Source organism: Carettochelys insculpta, chromosome 9 (genome assembly GCF_033958435.1).
Source record: "Carettochelys insculpta isolate YL-2023 chromosome 9, ASM3395843v1, whole genome shotgun sequence".
NCBI lineage: Eukaryota > Metazoa > Chordata > Testudines > Carettochelyidae > Carettochelys > Carettochelys insculpta.
Genome location: NC_134145.1, coordinates 55,043,791 through 55,063,269, shown reverse-complemented (window position 1 = coordinate 55,063,269; position 19,479 = coordinate 55,043,791). Strand labels below are relative to the sequence as shown.

The following is a 19,479-nucleotide window of genomic DNA, read 5'->3' as shown; positions in this document are numbered from 1 at the left end:
TGATTTTGACTTACATTATTACAAAAAACGTGTAAGCTGAAATCATGTAAGTCGGGGGTCTGCTGTGTAGGTGAAAGGAAGAGGCCAAAATCAAGGGAAGGGATAGCATGTGATGTAATGCATGTGATGCAGAGACGTTCCCTCTGTACCTGTGGTACTTCTATGGCCCCATCACCATAGTATCTGAGCTCTTCAGGAGGTCTTAATTAGAGATGAGGAATCTTTTATGGGTTGGGTCCACTGACCTACAGAAAAATCAGTTGGGGACCACAGCTCACTGACATGACTCCCAACCACAAAGAAGAAAAAAACAGAGATGCACACCTCACTCGAGCAATTCAGAGTGCTGTGGTTTCTCTCGTCAGCAGGTGATGAGGCCCAGGACTTTCCTCCTTCAGGGCCAGATTAACCCTTTTAGATATCTGGGGCTAATAGATTTTGTGGGGTCCCTCTAGGTTCCATGTGGGACCAAAGATCAGTGGTTCAGTATGTGGGAGGAGGGTGCTGGCTGGGGTGTGTTTTGGGTCGGGCAAACCAGGGAAAGGAATTTGGGGTCTGGTTCCAGGTGGTTCCAGGTGAGGCCAAAATGAAGGGTTCAGTGTGTGGGAGGGGGCTGTTTGGAAGTGGGCTTGGGTGTGGGCACTTGAGGGCTGGGGTGAGAGGGAGCAGGGGATTGTGGCACATACTTGGTGAAGCTCCCCTTTGGCAGGGGAGCACAGGTGGCTCTGTTCTGCCCTCTGCCTGCTGGAACTACCTCCCACTACTCCTCTTGGCCTCAATTCTTGTCCAATGGAAGCAGCAGGAATGGAGCCTGCAAGTGAGAGCTTCCAAGTCCATAAAGAAGATATTGAATTTTTCTTTATAAAGAGGCTTCAAGTAACACCAGCAGTTCTCCATTTAAAAGTAACTGAAGACTTACATTGGTTTTAATTCCTGACATTTGCCTTATTGAGGATTTTCTTATTGCTTCCCAGTCTCTCCAACCATTGCGGGTACAGGTAGCCTTGGCAATGCAGAAGATGTCATTGTTATCTTGAATAGCCCCACATCCCTGACTTGTGAGGCTTATTCGTATCCACCAGCTACAATTACCTGGCTAAAAGATGGAGCCCCACTGGAATCTAACAGAAATATCCGAATTTTGCCAGGTAATTATTTTTATTCTTAAATAAATGTTTTGTCACTTATCAGATGACACATTCATAGTCAAAACAATTAGTTGTAGTAATAGCATCACTTTGCACTTTTGTAGCATTTTTCATCCCAGGATCTCAAAGAATTCCAAAACCATTGGGTAATTTGTTATTATTATGCATTCAGATAATATTTATCCCTTTACTCTGTAAAACCATGGTGAGACAAGTTAATTGCGCAGTTACAATGTAATAATTAAAGTTAAGTGGTAACAGCACAATAACATGTTAACTTCATTTGACCTATTGATAACACGCATAATATTGATACCTTTAAAATGTATTTATTATTGTACAATTTCATATCCACAGTAAAATGGCAATTATATATATATATATATATATATATATATATATATATATATATATATATATATATATATAAAAATTGGAGATACACATCTCCTAGAACTGGAAGGGACCTCAGGAGGTCATCTAGTCTAGTCCCCTGCCCTCTTGGCAGGACCAAGCACCATCCCTAAAATCTATTTGCCCCAATCCCTTAATGGCCTTCTCAAGGATTGAACTCACAACCCTGGGTTTAGCAGACCAATGCTGAAACCATGGATATTTCCAGTTTACCTCCTTAATTGTGTCTGCAAAATTTGCAGGAAGATCTCTTTGTACAAATTAGGCAATATTACCTTTTTTACTACAATTTGGATATAAGATTGATGTGCCTACAAACCAATTAGTTTAGCTTGTAGTCACATCTGTTAAAAATTAAGATCACCTGCTAAAAATATGTCCAACATTGTCCAGTATGTGAAAATATTGGGAACATTTCAAAAATGGGTGGTGGGAGGAATGTTGTAACTGAAGAAGAAGTAAAGATAGGCAACACAAGGAGAAAAGGTAAATAAAATGCAGTAGAACAGGGGTCGGCAACTCCCGGCACAGGTGCCAAGATTGGCACACGAACCGATATTCATCAGCGTGTGAGACAGGAGCTCAGCCCCAGCCCTCCCCCATGCAGGCTCTGAGCTTGCCCAAAGCCATGTCAACTGTGGATTAACAAAAGACCAGGTAATGGCACCACCCACCACCTGAGAGGTAAAGCTCTGCACCTTAATTTATTTATTAATGAAGCTATTGTAAATAGGACTATTAATGACTGTAAAAAGTATCACCAGAGCTCAGACCGTACATAGAGGTCAAAAGGTCAAATTTTGGCACTGTGCCCCAGAAAGGTTGCTGACCCCATCAACAGAACCTGAGGGTTACAAATGACCAGTTAACCACCTGCCACATTTGGAACTGGAAGTATGCAATCAGGCAGCAGCACAGACAAAAACAAAACGAAACACAGCAAAAACAACCAAGCAAACACAATACATTGCTGTGTTAAATGTAAGCTACAAAAAATAAAGGTAAAACAGCCTTTTTCTTCAGTATAGTAAAGTTTAAAAGTGATATTAAATCAAAGCTGTTTGAAGTGCAGTGTAAACTTTGAACAAAATTACATGATTGTTCTCTTGTTATGAGTATTTCACAGTTACAATCTCCATTTGCAAAGTGTTCATACCTCTGCAGCTGTGTCTATACTGAGCCCTAGTGCTGACAGTTTTGTGCAAATAAGCAGTCTTGAAAATGCAAAATTGTGGCTCATATGCGTGTTCTGGTGACTAATATGCATATTTGTCAGGCTAATTTTCATTTTAGTGACAGAACTCAAGCACTGTAGACATAGTTCTGCCGGCAAAAAAAACCCTTTGTGGGCAGCCCCTGATACCTGGAAAAAAATCAGGCATAAGGGGCTGCCTACAAAGGGGATTTTTACTGGCAGAACCACATCTACACTGCTTGAGTTTGGCTGTAAAAATGCAAATAGCCTCGTGATATGCAAATGTGGTGCCTTTTGTATTTTTGAGTGCTTATTTGCATCAGACTGTCATCACTAGGCTCAGTGCACACACAGTCTGAGGTTCTTCTGTCCCATCTTTATCTAGGTTATTAGTAGCTTATCAAAAAGAAAGCAAAAAAGTAGTTGTCCATTTGTTGGATTATCTCTTGTCCAGCCCTTTGAGGATATATGAAATAGAGGCAAGATTTTCTAGTGAGATTGTAAGTACACTTCTGTTATGCTTCACTACAGAAACTTGTGCATCTGTGTGGAGGAAATGTGAGCATTAATAGTATATGGAAATGACATGACTTCACTGGGAACAGTTTCTAAGAATGAAGGCTTAAGTGTGTTTTAGCCAGTTTACTTTGGGGTTGCACTCGGAGACTGTAGTGTGCAGAAATCACAAGTAAACATGACTTTGTGAGAAGGAAACTGATGCATGCTGAAAAGTACAGGCAACATGAGTGAATTGCACACTTGGGCTGTGTCTACACTAGCTCCCCACTTCGAAAGGAGCATGGTAAATAGGGTGTTGGGAGATTACTAACGAAGTGCTGCATTAAGCTAATTCTGCCCCGTGACAACTTCCAAGTGTTAAAATGAGGAGTAAAGGGACTTTGAAGTAGCCCAGGCACTTCAAAGTACCTGCGGGTGAGCCGCAGCTACACACGAGCCGGCACTTCCAAGTTTAACACTTTGAAGTTGCCACAGGGGAGAATTAGCTTAATGAAGTGCTGCATATGCACTTCAGCACTTCAATAATAATCTCCCAACACCCCACTCACCAGGCCCCCTTCAAAGTTGGGAGCGAGTGTAGACACAGCTCTGGAGTCTTAAATCTTGTTGATTCACCACGTCCACAACATTTCACATGAGTATTTATATTCTCTCTTTTCCACACTGAGCATCATTTCCTTTGAAGTACAGTTCTGAAACTAAATTACATGACAATGCCTCAGATCCAGGCCTGTGTGTAGAATTAATGCATTTTTACTTGTTTACACAAAAGAGAAGGCAAAACACAATTATTCAGACAAAGCACAGGGCCATAAATCATTCCATGACCAGAACTGCTATAACACTTTTCACAGAAACCATGACACATACCTAGTCACGTAGAGAGTGATTCCATACCCAGTTCAGATACTGTACACTCATTTTTACATAGTGCCACATCCTGACCTAAATTATACACGGACAGTCCCCTTTGAATTTAATGCGAGTTGTGCATGCACATGCAAGAGAAGAATTTAGTTCTGAGGGTAGAAGTATGATGTCAGAAAACCTCAGTAACTGGCATATGAAGAGCACGGTGCTAACCCGAGTGAATAATAATATCTTTTTTTTTTTTTTTCAGGAGGGCGAACCCTGCAGATTCTAAATGCACAGGAGGACAGTGCTGGTAGATATACCTGCATAGCCACAAATGAAGCTGGAGAAACACTGAAACACTATGTAGTGAAAATCTACAGTAAGTTTTTTACAATGGTGGAATACATTTTATTTTTTTTTCTTGTTTCTTCACTTTTTCTTTACAGATTTATCCATCCTGCTGCTCAGTAGAGTTTCTGAACCACAGGTATTCACTCTAGCCAGCTAACACCTGTGTTCATACACATCATGCCCACCATCTTGAACCACTTCAGGAAGAAATTTGTATGGCACCATTTACAAGCATTCAGTTGAGGTGCAGGCTTTGCAGTGCCCAGGGGAAGATGTAGCAATGATTCATCTCTCTTTCTGCTGAAATGTTTGTTGGGCTTTCAAGTCATTGGATGCTGCACAGCTGAAGATCTGTGAAAGCCCACAGGCTCCAGAGCTATTTTTAAAAATAGCCCAGGCCGAATTCCCCGAGTACCCACTTACATGAGGCCCAGACAGCCCTCCCTATGCTGCCACCCCCCATGCTGGCTGAGAATGACCTGGGCCCTGCACTACTTCCACATTGCTCAGTCCCTGGAGCGCCACACAAGTGGCAGGCCGCCATCCAGAGCCAGGCCCATTTTAGAGAGCATAGTAGGCAGACCCTTGTGAGATGTGACCCCCCAAGAGCCACCCAACCTAGCCAGCTGAGGAGGAAGTGGATGAAGGGGAGGGTCCAGGGTGGCAGAGGTTGGGGGGAAGACCTGGGGTGGCCAGCTGGCTGAGAGGAATGCAGGGGAAGGGCTAGAGAAGAGAGGAGTCAGAGGAGTTTGTGCCTACAGACTTTTCCACAGAGCAAGTGGAGTGCTGGGCCTGTCAGCCGATGGTGTCCCAGTTTAGTGTGGGCCCAGCACCAGGAGCCATTGTAAACCCAGTCCTGGCCAGTAGTGTCCCTCTGACATGTATGTTGGACAAACCAGACTGTCTCTAAACAGCAGATCAGATATCAAGAAAAGTAACATAAAAAACCCGTGGGAGAACAGACTTGAAAGTTGCCATCTTCCTACAAAATAACTTTAAAAACAGGCTGCAATGTGAAGCTGTTGAGCTGGAATTCAGATGCAAATTTGACACCATCAGAATGTTCTGAATATGGACTGGAAATGGTTCTCTTATAATAATAAGTAATTTTCCACTTTGGTATTTTCACCTATGTAACATTCCCATCTCTTTATCCCTACAGTCAGTTTCTTTTTCTTTCACTTTAATGCACCTGCTGAAGTGAGTTGCAGCTCACGAAAGCTTATGCCATAATAAAATAATAAGTCTTTAAGGTGCCACTGGACCCCCCTGTACTTTTTGCTTGAACAGACTAACTGAGCTACCCCACAAACCTGTTCTTCTATTACTATAGATACTTCACACTCTTGGGTCCAGTATTCTCAGTGTTCCACTCTGTTTTAATGCTGAGACTCTTTGCTGGTGCCCCTAGTAAAACATTGCTTCCCATCTCCCATGCATGTATTAGTGCTCTAAACTGAAAAGGAGTTTGGGCTGTACCCCACCCAGTTGGGAAACTGTTTGATTGATTGATTGTTTGAGTGTTTGTTTGAATCAGAGAAGTACATAGAGGATTCAGTCAGGCTCCATGGCCCCACTGCACTAGCTGGGCCCTGTACATTATAGGCCGTTTCTACACATGCCACTTTGCATGCTAATAAATAGCCTGAAATATGCTAATTAGGCACAAATGTAAATTCCTGCACCTCATTAGTATAAGGTCACAAATTTTCGGGAAGAAGGGGCCTCCGGAAGGAAGACTTCCTTCCAGAAAACCCCCCAGGGGCCACTATTCTACACACTGTTTTGGAGGTGTGGGGAATTTACATCCATGCCTCATTAGCATATTTTGGCTCGTTTATTGGCATGCCACTTTTGGAGAAAGTGGTGTGTGTAGAAACAGCCATAGTGTAAAGGTAGTTTGTGTGCCAGAGTGCTCACCATTTAAAACAGTCTGCATAGTGACACTGAAAGAAACAGAACTTCACTTGAAGCTGCAACTTACTTTAATTAAAGCAGGTCAAAATATTTGCAGTGTAATGATTTTTCATCAGAAAATACCCATACATCAAAATCAGCACTTCCTGTGGGGATGTAGAAATTTGTTTTATGTTATATATTAATTTTTTGAAACATCAAGTAAAAAATAAACAAAATGTTTTATTTACCCAAAATTATTTTTTTTCCATAATTTCATTTTGTGGCAAATTTCAAAACTCTGAATCAGATTGATAACAAATTTCAAAATGACAGAATTTTCCATGGAATGGATATTCTGAGTTTTGACCAGTTCTACTAATTAAGGACTCCAAAAACCTAAATTAGGCACATACACATACAATGGTTTAATTTTTATTACCTCTGATTAAATAGTTAGTACATATGAAAGCCACATGCATGGTAGAGTGGGACAGTCAAGGACATAGTCTGGTGTACTTTCACCAAAAAGTTGAGAACTGCTGTTTTGTTATAACACATCTGTGGTGCTAAGAGAAGAGGATCATAGAGGTTATCAAGGTTATTATCCTTGATTTTCTTATGTCTGATTCATTTTAAATTATGTATAAAATATTAACTCAGCCAGAGAAATTGGTTTTACTCATTGAGATGTTTGTATTTCTGCAGTTCCACCTGTCATTAACAAAGGAGATATCTCAGGGATGGGTATCTCCCCTAAAGAAGTGAAAATCAAAGTAAACAACAGCTTTACTCTGGATTGTGAAGTTCATGCAATTCCTGCAGCTGCGATCAGCTGGTACAAGGATGGACAGGCCAGTAACAAACTAAATTAATTCCTTTTGGAGTGTGGCCTTACCCCTCCCCTTACAGAAGCAGCTGAATATTTATCATAATTTTAAATCACATTTTTATACCATCATAGGTGCACACATGGCTCATGATCCTGCACCACTATAATCAAGGTCTCCCTACAGTCCTCCTCCTTCCCTCACCCCCGTAGTATGGACAATGGTATCACCCTATAACTTTACGGATCTCAGGGAATCTACAATAGACCAAATCTCTCTGCATGCTGGCACTAAATAATGCACAGTTCCAGGGAAACCAGCTGAGGTCACTCAGTTAGGGTACATTGCTAAAAACAGGATAACCAATCCCTAAAGTTGGTGGTTATTTCAATATTTATAGCCACCAAGCCAGCACAGAACAGCTTCTGTATCACCTTATTGGTTGATCAAACGCCAACTCATGCAGTTCCCTTCGTGTACCTAGCCTGGGGCCACCACCAAGACATCCCACTGTTCTCCCAGTTGCAAAGGATCAGACATATTACCTTCCACATCAGTGAATATTTCAGACCTTATCCCAAATACACATTTATAGCCAACTCTTATTAACAAAACTAAAATTTATTAAAAAGGGAAAAAAAAAGTATTGGTTAAAAGATCAGTACATGTACAGACATGAGTTCAAGTATCATTTCAGTTAATTAATAGAGATTGTAACCCTGTAGTTGGAAAAAGTTTTTTTTACAATTAAGGCCATATCCAAAATCCATATCCAGGTTTATTCCAGCCAATGACCGGGACATTGTGGCTTAGGTTTTCTCAGTATGAAACCTCAAGCAGATCCAGAACTCTAAGTCAATGTCCATTAAAGGGACACCAGGATTCCTGGGATCTCCTTTCTTATGGCGTGCAACTTTTCCCCTGAGCGTCCAAGCAGATATAAGACAAAAAGACTTTATGCCTTTGCAACAGCCTCCTGGCCTGGAAAAGCATAACAGGCTTTTAACATAACCTTCTCTTTCCCAAATATTGTGACAATTAGCACAAGGTGATTAATCCATTAAATAGTTCACATCGGGTATGTCTACACAGCAAAATTATTTTGAAAAAATGTCTGATATTCGGAAATAACTTTGCGAGCATCTACACAGCAAAATTGCTATTTTGAAATAATTTCAAAATAGTGGATGGCTTATTTAGAATTCTGTAGACCTCATTCCTCGAGAAGTAGCACCTATTTCCAAATAGATATTATAGATGGATATTTTGGAATAGGGGCTGTATTGACAGGTGGTAGGGGCTACTTCAAAATACTATAGTGCTTTCAGGGGCTCTCATCTGAAATCTAATGTATTGTGCATGGACACTCTATTTTGATACAGCTGAGCACTATTTCGATACACATTTTGTGTGTAGATTGCTATTTTGAAATAAGCTATTCTGGAAAATCTTTCAGAATAACTTATTCCGAAATAATGTTGCTGTGTAGACATAGCCATACAGTTTACAGTAAACAACCTTCCAAAAGACATATGAACAAGAATACTTCACTCAAGTTTCATCATAAATGTTAATATTCCCTTCTGATCTTGAATCAAATCTATAGTAAGAGAAAAGGATTATTGTTCACATCATAAGACCTGTGCAAAAAACTACTGCTCTAACAATGCAAGTTTGCATTTCAAAGTTCTATCCTAGCTTAGTGTAACAGCCCACGTACCATCTAACATCTTCCCAAGGAGTCTTTAAAGGTCAATCCTGGATCATTCAGTCTATGAACTGGTTAAACCTTTCAAACCATGTGCCACATTTTAATCAGATCCCTAATATTTCAATTTGATAACATCACAAGAAGAAAATACACCCCTAGTTTTAATGCCACTAGTGCAGATTTCCTGTAAGGTTTGTGCTGGAAAGATGTATGGCAGCCTGGTCCCAACCTCAGTCATCTTTTTGCAGTCCTGATCTTGCCCCTTCTCACCGAGGCTGTTAAGATCTTGCAGGGAGCTGTTCTGTTGGGTTCTGGTGACAATGCCACGGAAGCAGCTGATTGTCCAAGAGCAGATTTTGAGGAACAAGTGAGATCCTGAGTATAAAAGTTGTTGAAATGGAATGAATAGGGAGCACCACAGCATATTTATAGTCATTCATCAGGTTAACTACATTTTGAAATAAAAAAATGTGTAAGTCATCTGCTTGGAAAGAGTAGACTTTTTTATTTCTTTGTTAATAACTTTTCATTTCTGTAAAGGGCTCCTTTCCCATCAAATTGTTTCACTTAGATTTATCACACATCTTTCATTAGAATGGAAGTTTAATATCAAGGTAATGTGACTTTGTACTGTATGCTAGGCTACAGACCTATATTTCTATATTATAGGCAATAAGCACGCTAACAGGCAAATTCAGGAGATGCTTAGCATCTTGCAGGGGCAGGCTTATTGGCTGGAGTGTGATTCCTAATGTTATTGGGAGCAATGATAGTAGATATATTTTTCTGTTATTCTTAGTAAAGCCAAGGCAAGCAGAAAGGAAACAAATATGTTCAAAGAACGTGTTTTCTTATTTCCAACTTCCTTTCAAATGGCTGAGTCAAGTAGAGCTAAAAGGGTGTACCATCAGATTACTTTCATAGTTCTTAATACTTGAAGTTTGTATTTAACTTAATACTTATACGTTTATTTCAATTAAATCACAGCCTATTAAAGCAGATGCTCATATTACTATTCAAGCCAGTGGCCACACTCTGAGGATAAAGGAAGCTCAGATATCAGATACTGGTCGTTACATGTGTGTGGCATCCAACATTGCTGGAGAGGATGAAATGGAATTTGACGTGAACATACAAGGTAAAGAGGGAAGCAAAGTAATATTTAATAATAGTATATGATAGTACTAATAGGATAGGATAATAATAGGATAGCAATAATAATAATATAATCCTGCTATTCCGTCATTGTGAGTCATTTTCTAGGAATATTTGTTTTAAAACGCTGATATTGTTTATACTTTTCTTCCTCCCCAGCCTTTGGATCAGTCAAGACAAAGCATGTCAAACTCAAAGCCACACAAATGAAAACTGATAGCTGTCAGGGCCACCAAAAGAAAACATACTTCTATTGGAAACTCACAATTATTTATTATTATAGATTATGGTTTAGGTATATTTTATAATATTTTTTCAGGACTTGTTTAAATACAATACAATAATTTTAATTGAGAATTTAATGCTTAATATGAATTTTATTGTTTTGTAATTGTATTAATAAAATTTTATGTGTAAAATTGTTGTTTGCTCATATATAATAATATTTAATTTAAATTAAAATTTAAATTTAAATTTTGGGCTGGAGCTGCTGGTGCATGGGCCTCAAAAAGTTCTATCTACCATGCTTGATCTGAACAAAGGGCAATTTGACTTTCTTGCCCTAATTTTTTTAAAGTATTTAGTAAGATAAAATAGTTCAAATATGAGTTTTTTATTGAATTTATATTCTATTCATAAATGAAGAAATAAAAGGTCTGGTTCTTCTCTAACTTATACTGGGGTAAACCTTAAGCCAACAGAATTATATTGAAGTGAGTGAAAGAAAGATCAATGATCTCTTCTACAAAGTGTTTTGGCAATGTGTAAGTTTTTTAACTTTCTAATGCACTGTACTTTGTTGGGAGGTAGAAACAAGTAGTTTTCTGTTGTAGGATGCCAAGTAAGTTGATTTTAAAAATTACAAAAAACCAAAATGTAGTCTAGAGAAACAAATGGTAGGCCAGGTCTTAGTTCTCTTAGGCTATGTCTATATCAGAACAATCTGTCAACAGAAGTTTTCATTGGAAGGTATCTTCTGACAAAACTTCTGTAGACAGTGCAGCCAGACGGGCTGGCTGCTCTCTCAGTAAAATGGCCAACTGGATGCACAGCAGACAGGGCTGCCTGGTGTCTCGGAAGCCCTTTCTGTTGACAGAAGGTGCCTCCAGAGCATCCAGGCCAGCATTTTGTCAATGTTGACAAAGATGTTCTGCCTCATGGCAAGCAGAATACAGCTGTCGACAAAAGTGCTGTGTTCTGTCGACTTACTGTTGACAGAACACCCTTGGGAATCTGGATGCTCCTTGGGTTTTGTCGGCAAAACAGTCATTTTGTTGATAAAACTCTCTAGTCTAGATATAGCCTTACTGTGGCTCCCACTGATTAATCACAAGAATTATTTTACATGGGTTATTGCAGCAGTTCTCAACCAGTGGTCTAGGGGGTTACAAACATGCTTTCAGGTCTCAAAATATGCTTTTAAAGTTCAATTACTCTTGAGAAGTCTTTAATTTAAATGGTTGGTTCTACATTGATGACTTCTGCAACTGTGATTTTTTTTTTGTCTTCTTGAGCTCAGTGAGCGTTTGCTCATTAATTTAATTCCCCATTAAGTAAATATTGCTTATTTAAGTGACTTCTCAATAATAGTAGTCAGTTTAACAAAGGCCAATTGATTTCAGTTTGCACATAAAGCATTTTATCATTTACATAGAAATGACCTTTGGAGCTATATCTAGAACTTTGCACTTAGCAAGTGTGCATTTCAACATGCAAGAAATAAACAGACCTCAAAATGTGTTTTCCTGGAGTTTCAAAAGCACAAGCAGAGATTTTCCTCTGAAATGGAAAGACTTTGATATGGTTACTTTGCAACCTAGATTTTTGACTCTGATAACACACTCTGCATTCATTTTTACAATGAATGTTTCATGTGGTTTGTCTCTTTGGCTACGTCTACACGAGACCCAAACTTCGAAATGGCCACGCAAATGGCCATTTCGAAGTTTACTAATGAAGCGCTGAAATGCATATTCAGAGCTTCATTAGCATGCGGGCGGCCGCAGCACTTCGAAATTGACGCGCCTCGCCGCCGCGCGGCTCGTCCCTACGGGGCTCCTTTTTGAAAGGACGCCGCCTCCTTTGAAGTCCCCTTATTCCCATGAGCTGAGGGGAATAAGGGGACTTCGAAGTAGGCGGGGTCCTTTCGAAAAGGAGCCCCGTGGGGACGAGCCGCGCGGCGGCGAGGCGCGTCAATTTCGAAGTGCTGCGGCCGCCCGCATGCTAATGAAGCTCTGAATATGCATTTCAGCGCTTCATTAGTAAACTTCGAAATGGCCATTTGCGTGGCCATTTCGAAGTTTGGGGCTTATGTAGACACGGCCTTTGAGCTTTGCTTGTCCTTGGGAGATAGGAGCAGAAACATTTCTTTGGCTTAGAACATATTTTTGTTATACTCCCAAGCATACTGCTATGACATTCTTGTAGCTATATTTTCTATTCAGTAAAGATATAAACACGTTTGTAACAATCTAAAAATTATAATCCTTTTATTAATATCATTTTTGCATCAGTATTAAGTGTCTCTCTTCCAGTAGCACCAGTGGCTCCTGTCTGCATCCTTTTTGTGTTAGGCACTGTATAAATACACAAAAAAGACATCTCTGCAAACTCATTTTTGAAATGTTTTAAAAAAAATGAGGTGCCTTTAAGATGTCTCAGGTTGGACATCGAAAGTCACTAGTGACCTTCTTCTTCTTCTTCTTCTTCATCATCATCATCATCATCATCATCATAATAATACCTGTCCCCAACAGCTTCTAGTTAATTTGGCATAATGTCCTCTCCTGGCTTTTCTTTTTTAATTGGTTCTTCCTATTTAATCAATCATTAACCTAGAGGAAGTGCCCGATACATTAATTGGTAGTGTTTAAGATGTTTGTGTGCGCAGGTTCACACTGTTGTTGTGAGTTGGGATTTTCATATACAGAATACTTGGCTGGTGTGATGAAATCTAATTTAAGATTTTTGTTTGTTGTGTACCCCAAAACTATAATTTAACAACATTTTAGCTGTGGCCACACTTGGCCAAAACTTCAAAATGGCCATGCAAATGGCCATTTAGAAGATTACTAATGAGGCGCTGAATTGAATATTGAGTACCTCATTAGCATTAGGACATTTCTGGCCACAGCACTTCGAAAGCATCACTTTCGAACACTCACAGCTTGGCGTGGCTGTATAGGGGTCCTTTTCGAAAGGACCCTGCACCTTTTGAAATCCCCTTATTCTCCTCAGATGAGAGGAATAAAGGGATTTTGAAAGGTGCGGGGTCCTTTTGAAAAGGACCCCTGTGTAGCTGCACCGAGCTGTGAACGTTCGAAAGCAGTGCTTTTGAAGTGCCGCGGCCAGAAGTGTCCTAATGCTAATGAGGCGCTGAATTGAATATTCAGCGCCTCATTAGTAATCTTCGAAATGGCCATGCAAATGGCCATTTCGAAGTTTTGGCCAAGTGTGGCCACAGCCTTTGTTAATAGAGTGCCAAAATATGGATTTCTGCTATAAAGAGCAAACACTGTATCTCTTCTTTCTCTCTGAATGTAGTTCCTCCTAGGTTCCACAAACCTCCTAGAGCATGGGAAGTTGGTAACACAGTAGATACAGGCAAAGCTGGGGAAACCAGAGATGTGATTGTCAACAATCCACTTTCCCTATATTGTGAGACAAATGCTGTACCCCCTCCTGTTCTCACATGGTATAAAGATGGCTACCCTCTGAGCACCAGTGATAAAGTACTGATTTTACCAGGTGGGTATTTTAACAGGTGACCTGCTGAGCTTATTAAATAATAATAACACTTAGCATTTATTTGGCAATTTCATTTTCATTTTCAAAGCAGTTAATTTACTGTTAATTTAAAAATGGAACAGTTCCAATGGGCCCCCCAAAAATAAATGATTTGTTCACATGCTGTGGGCTTGATTGTGTTCTTTAGCTGCAGCCATGTATAAAGGGGTATGCAGAAACATATCATTCCAGAGGAATGTCTAAAGGGGATTTTGTCTGAGGGAGACAAGCTGCTCCAGAGTTCATCAGTGCACAGTTCGCAGCAGCTTCTGTTAAGAGGCTTCAGCATGTGCTTCCTTGCTTAGCTGACCAGCTCCTCTGCCTCATGCAGACAACTTGGCATCAGGCTGTGGCCTCCTGCTATCAATTCCTTTGGAGGAGCTCATGCTCCATGGAGCACTAATTTTCTGCACTTAGAACAGCAGGTGTTATCTGGCCTCTGTGCAGAAGGTGGCAGCACAGAATGGGGTGGGAAGACCCTTTGTGCCCTTGCCATCTCTACTCATCCATTTGGAGACCAGTCACATTGTGAATGATGATTATTTCCACCGTTTTTCCTCGTCTCTGACCAGGGAGGGAATTGCACCAGTTTGTTAAGGAGTATTTTAAATAAAGACAAAAGTCAAAAAGTGAAAGCACATATAACTAAGCAGCAAAGGGGAAAATGTCCAATAGTGCAAAGTTTAGCAAAGAGCAAATACTCTTGTATTTGAAATACTTTCTTCAGTGGTGTCAATTACAATGGTTTCAATTTGTCTTCTAGATTGGTCAATAGCTCTGCTGCTTCATCACGAAAGAACATAGATTCTTTCCAATGCAATTAATCCTTTCCCAACATTTTATTGTGAGCTTCCAACTAAAACCAAACTGGATGCAGCACAAGCAGGCTTAAAACAAAAAGTTTTAACTAACCAAAAACTGCAAGTTATTATTTAAGGGAAACCAATTAGAAGAAAATTACATCATCCATTCCATGTCCCACTAGGTATTTATGATTTCAGTGACACTGGTCTCCAGAAGAACATGATGTGTTTGAATGATGGAAATCAGTTGATTTTTTTTATTTAACTCTTCAATGTGTTTTCTCTCCAGGAGGCAGAATATTACAGATTCTGCGGGCTCGAGCAGAAGATGCTGGAAGATATACATGTGTGGCTGTAAATGACGCAGGAGAAGATTCCATTCAATATGACGTCCGTGTGCTCTGTGAGATAATCTTTTAATATTTTCTATTTTTAATCATTTCAAATTTACTTCTTATGGCAAAAGATCCTAAAGGCAAACTTTTGCCAGAATTAATGGAGAATGATTACATTATACAGAATGTTCATATAAAAGTAATAAATATAAATATATATATATATATCTGCTCTAGGAGTATGTTTCACTAATGTTGTTCTCTAGAAATTCTATAGATTTTTAGATAATTACTATAGAATCACGTTGGAATTATTCCTTAGATTCTGTAGGAATTTTCCAAAAATTGGGTTTAATTGCTTCAAAGTCTGAGTCTATTATAATCCTTTCATAGACATACTGTAGGAAGTCTTTATATTGCTCACATTGATTTTGAGTATCAGAGGGGTAGCTGTGTTAATCTATATCCACAGAAACAATGAGAAATCCTGTGGCACTTTATAGATTAACGGATTTTTGGAGCATAAGCATTCTTGGGCAAAGACCCACTTCACCAGATGTATTGGAATGGAGATTTCAGAGGCAGGTCTAATTATATAGGCTCAGGGTTTTGAGTATACTCAGCTTCTTTCCAGCTCAAACACTGTTAAAGGCGTTGATTCATTGATAGGCTGAGTAGAATGCCTTGGAAATCCTTCTGTCTTGATTCTAAAAACTTAACTTCTAAAAACAAGAAACGTTTCCTCCTCTTCTCCATTCTGAATCAAATCCCTAAATAAACAGCTCCATTGCGGTCCCTGAAGCTATGGTGCTCTATGTCAGCTGAGAATCTGGTGCCGTTTTATCTTGGGATTGTAGTATTATTCCCTAATTAACTGTGAAGTTCTCTTTACCTTACCTTGAAAATTCAAGATCTGTGTGTGTGTCTACCTCTCAGGCAATTTCACAAACAAATTATTGCTTAGATGGTATCAAATAGCAATCTCCTTGTTGCTCTTTGCATGTTTTTTAGTACCTCCATCCATCAGTGGAGCTGATGGTGATCTCCCTGAAGAGGTCACTGTGCTTGTGAACAAGACCACAGTGTTGGAATGTGTGGCTAGTGGCAGCCCTGCTCCAAGCATAACTTGGCAGAAGGATGGCCAGCTCATAGGAGAAGACCACCAGCATAAGTCTTTATTCAATGGAAGGATGTTACAGGTAAAAGTAGAAGATGTTGACAGAACAGGTAAAAAGGCCTGATTCTCTTCTCTGCCCAGTTTAATTCCTATTAAAACAGCAAAATGATGGGGAGAATCAGACACTTCGTTTTTTAAATCAGTTAAGAGGATTTCATTAAATTACTACAAAACTTAAATAAATGTGAAAGATGATTTTTTCTAGAGATTGAGCAGACACAGCAAGGGCAGCAGCAGTGCGTACTTCCCTAGGCTCACAACACTTTTCACAACATTAGTTATAGTTATCTCTATAATAACACAAATACGTCCAGAATATATATCTTGCAGATTTAATTGAAAATGACCATGTATTAATTAACTGAAGCCTGTTTTCTTCTTTTTTAGATCCATAATTCCAAAATAACAGATACCGGCAGGTATGTCTGTGTTGTGGAGAACATAGCTGGAAGTGCTAAAAAGTATTTTAACCTTAATGTTCACGGTAAGATTACTAATTCCTAACATGCTGATTGTTCTCTCGTTAAATTAAGAAAACTAATGCAGCATTACTGCAGATTCTGTATTAATTTAAACTCACTAATTTCAGCAAGGTACTTAAGCATGTGCCTTACTTGCAGCAGTTAGATGGCGCCCTTAAGGTCAATGAGACTATTCGCATGCATAATGGTAGTAGCATATACAGTAACCTCCCAATATGCGCAATTTCGACTTGCGTTAATGCGAGTTAAGCATAAGTCAAAATCTTCTACCCAGCTCCCTGCTCCAGCCTCTGGCTCCCCGAGCTGGGAGGAAGCGGGGGAGAAGCCACTCTGCCATGGCTGTCTGACTACCCAGCTCCTCCAGCTGGCTCCCCCGAGACTTGCACAAAATTTGAGTTATGAGAGGGTGTGCAGGAGCACAACCCTCGCGTGACTTCGGGGTCTGCTGTATAAGTACTATACCTTGCTGAATGGAAGACTTAGTGTTGCTGATACTCTGTGTCCCTAGCTCACTGCTGGCATATATACATCCATACAGTTGAAATTCATACCTCCCACCCCCCCGGCAGAGGGCCTTCATCATGCCTCTACAGCATTTAAGTCCTGCCTAAGCCCTCAAATAAAACTTCTGGTGTACTAGGCCAAGAGTGAGACCACTGTGCTAAACATTATTGTGCCAGTATAAAAATCTTTATTGTCTTCTTTGTGAGGCAGTCTTTTTATTGACTGTTACATTTGAGTTAGAGGGATTTGTTTATTTGCAAGGATATAGGGTAAGATGGTTTGTGATTTATTTTTATTGTTACATTTTTCAAGAATACTGACTTTTAAAATTAGCACACAAATTAAATTAAAAATGTTTGAAATAATCAGAATTCAAAACATTTTAGAAACTTAGTATTCTTAGTTTTAAAACATCCAACAAAATTCTAAGGACAAATATTTTGCTGAAACAGAGTTAGAGTATCCATAACTGCATTTAAAATCTCAGAGGTGTAGCCATATTAGTCTGTAACTTCACAAATAACAAACAGTCCTGTGGCACCTTAGAGACTAACTAATATATTAGGTCTTGAACTTCATGGGTAAAACCCACTTCATCTTTTATTATGACCTTATAAACCTACCAAGTAGACTACATCCATACCTTCCATCATGATATGGTTCAGAAACCTCAGCATATGATATATCCTTCTGCATATGATTGATACATGGCCCTTTAGCAGTTCAATAATCAACTCTATTCAACACATAAAATAGGACATATTATCTTTATCCATGTCTTCCCTGAATACCATCACAGACTCCAATCATCTATGCTCTCAAAAGATCAGACCATTATTCTTCTTTCTGTAAATGGCATCGGAATTTCAGTTGTATAGTACAAAAAAGCCTATTTTAATCTAATCCATGTATGTTTCAGGAAGGACATGAATTTCTTTCATGTTGCAATTAGTGGCTTCTTACCTCAAAGCACTTAAGGATGTGACCGAAAGGTAGCTGAAGTGAATGGCATCACATCCCAAGACTGCTGCTGGAACTTCCGTGGAGTATTTCTGGGCTTTCTGATGTTTGGGTTTTGTTTTTAAACTACAATGTTCTACTGCTATCCTGATATTCACACATTTGTTTATAAATGTGATCCATGAAGTTCTTGAATTTCATATATCTATGGATAATGAAAATTCACAAAGGGCTCATCTACCTTAGCCCTCTCCTTCAAAGGGAATATGTAGACAACCCCCCTTGGTGAATAGCAAAGAGGTGCTGCAATGCATAAGCAGCACCTCATTAGCATAAATCTTACCATGCAAACTTCAAAGTTGCTGACTTCGAAGAAAGCAGTCTAACCATGGGCACTTCGAAGTACCCACACAACTTCAAAGTTCCCTTACGCCCAGAACATTTTTGGAGTAAGGGAACTTTGAAGTGGCCATGGCTACACTGCTGCACTGCTTGCCGGCACTTAGAAGTTAGCAATTTCAAAGTTCGTGTGGCGAGAATTATGATAATGAGGTGCTACATATGCAGCGCAGCTCCTCATTGCTGTTCACTGAGCTGTCTAATTTACATGCCCCCTTCAAAGGAGTGGGCTAGTGTAGATGAGCCCAAGGAGAGTATGTGAAGTTCTCCTCTTACCCTAGTGGTAGAATTTTATACTCACTTCGAAGAAATGTATTGACCACACAATATCTGCATATGTAAATTTTAAAAGTACTTTAATGACCAGATTCACTAGTTGAATCTGATTGCTGTATGCCTCTTTCATGCCACAGAGCAGCCAGAAACTTGACATACTAACTGCTGTACATCACTGAAGTGACACAAAACAGCTGAAGAGTAATTGGTGGCTGTAGCCCAGAATATTCCACATACTTTTGTCATGTTCTAAGATCAGGAATCTGTGTTCCCACAGTGGCTCTATAACTCCACAGAAAGTATGTAACTCTCTCACATTTCGTTCAGAGTTGTTATCGTCATCTCTGCAAAAGAAACATGGAACCTGATTTCCGATCTCAAGGACAGGCATATATTTACAAATATATTACATTTGAAGTGCAAATGCAGAGCAGGACCAAATTTTGAGATCTTAAAGGTCCCTCTAGGCCAGTATCCTGTCTTCTTACAGTGGCCAATGCCAGGTGCCTCAGAGGGCATGAATAGAACAAGTAATCATCAACTGATCCCTCTTCAGTCATCCATTCTCAGACTTTGACAAACATAGGCTATGGACACCATTCCTATCCATCCTGGCTAAGAGCCATTGATGGACCTAACTTCGATGAATTTATCTTGTTCTTTTTTTGAACACTGCTAAAGTC

At 39.6% G+C, this 19,479-nt stretch overlaps 1 protein-coding gene across 3 annotated transcripts in view; it reads left to right on the top strand.

Annotated features, from left to right (window-relative positions):
• HMCN1 (hemicentin 1) overlaps positions 1-19,479 on the top strand; it is a 312,463-nt gene that overhangs the window by 210,004 nt on the left and 82,980 nt on the right. For all 3 annotated transcript variants that reach the window (XM_075002181.1, XM_075002180.1, XM_075002179.1), the window contains exons 50-57: positions 975-1,148; positions 4,397-4,510; positions 7,087-7,232; positions 9,907-10,057; positions 13,618-13,821; positions 14,953-15,066; positions 16,010-16,197; positions 16,563-16,659. In XM_075002181.1, coding sequence (XP_074858282.1) covers positions 975-1,148; positions 4,397-4,510; positions 7,087-7,232; positions 9,907-10,057; positions 13,618-13,821; positions 14,953-15,066; positions 16,010-16,197; positions 16,563-16,659 — 1,188 coding nt within the window. The remainder of the gene's footprint in view (positions 1-974; positions 1,149-4,396; positions 4,511-7,086; positions 7,233-9,906; positions 10,058-13,617; positions 13,822-14,952; positions 15,067-16,009; positions 16,198-16,562; positions 16,660-19,479) is intronic.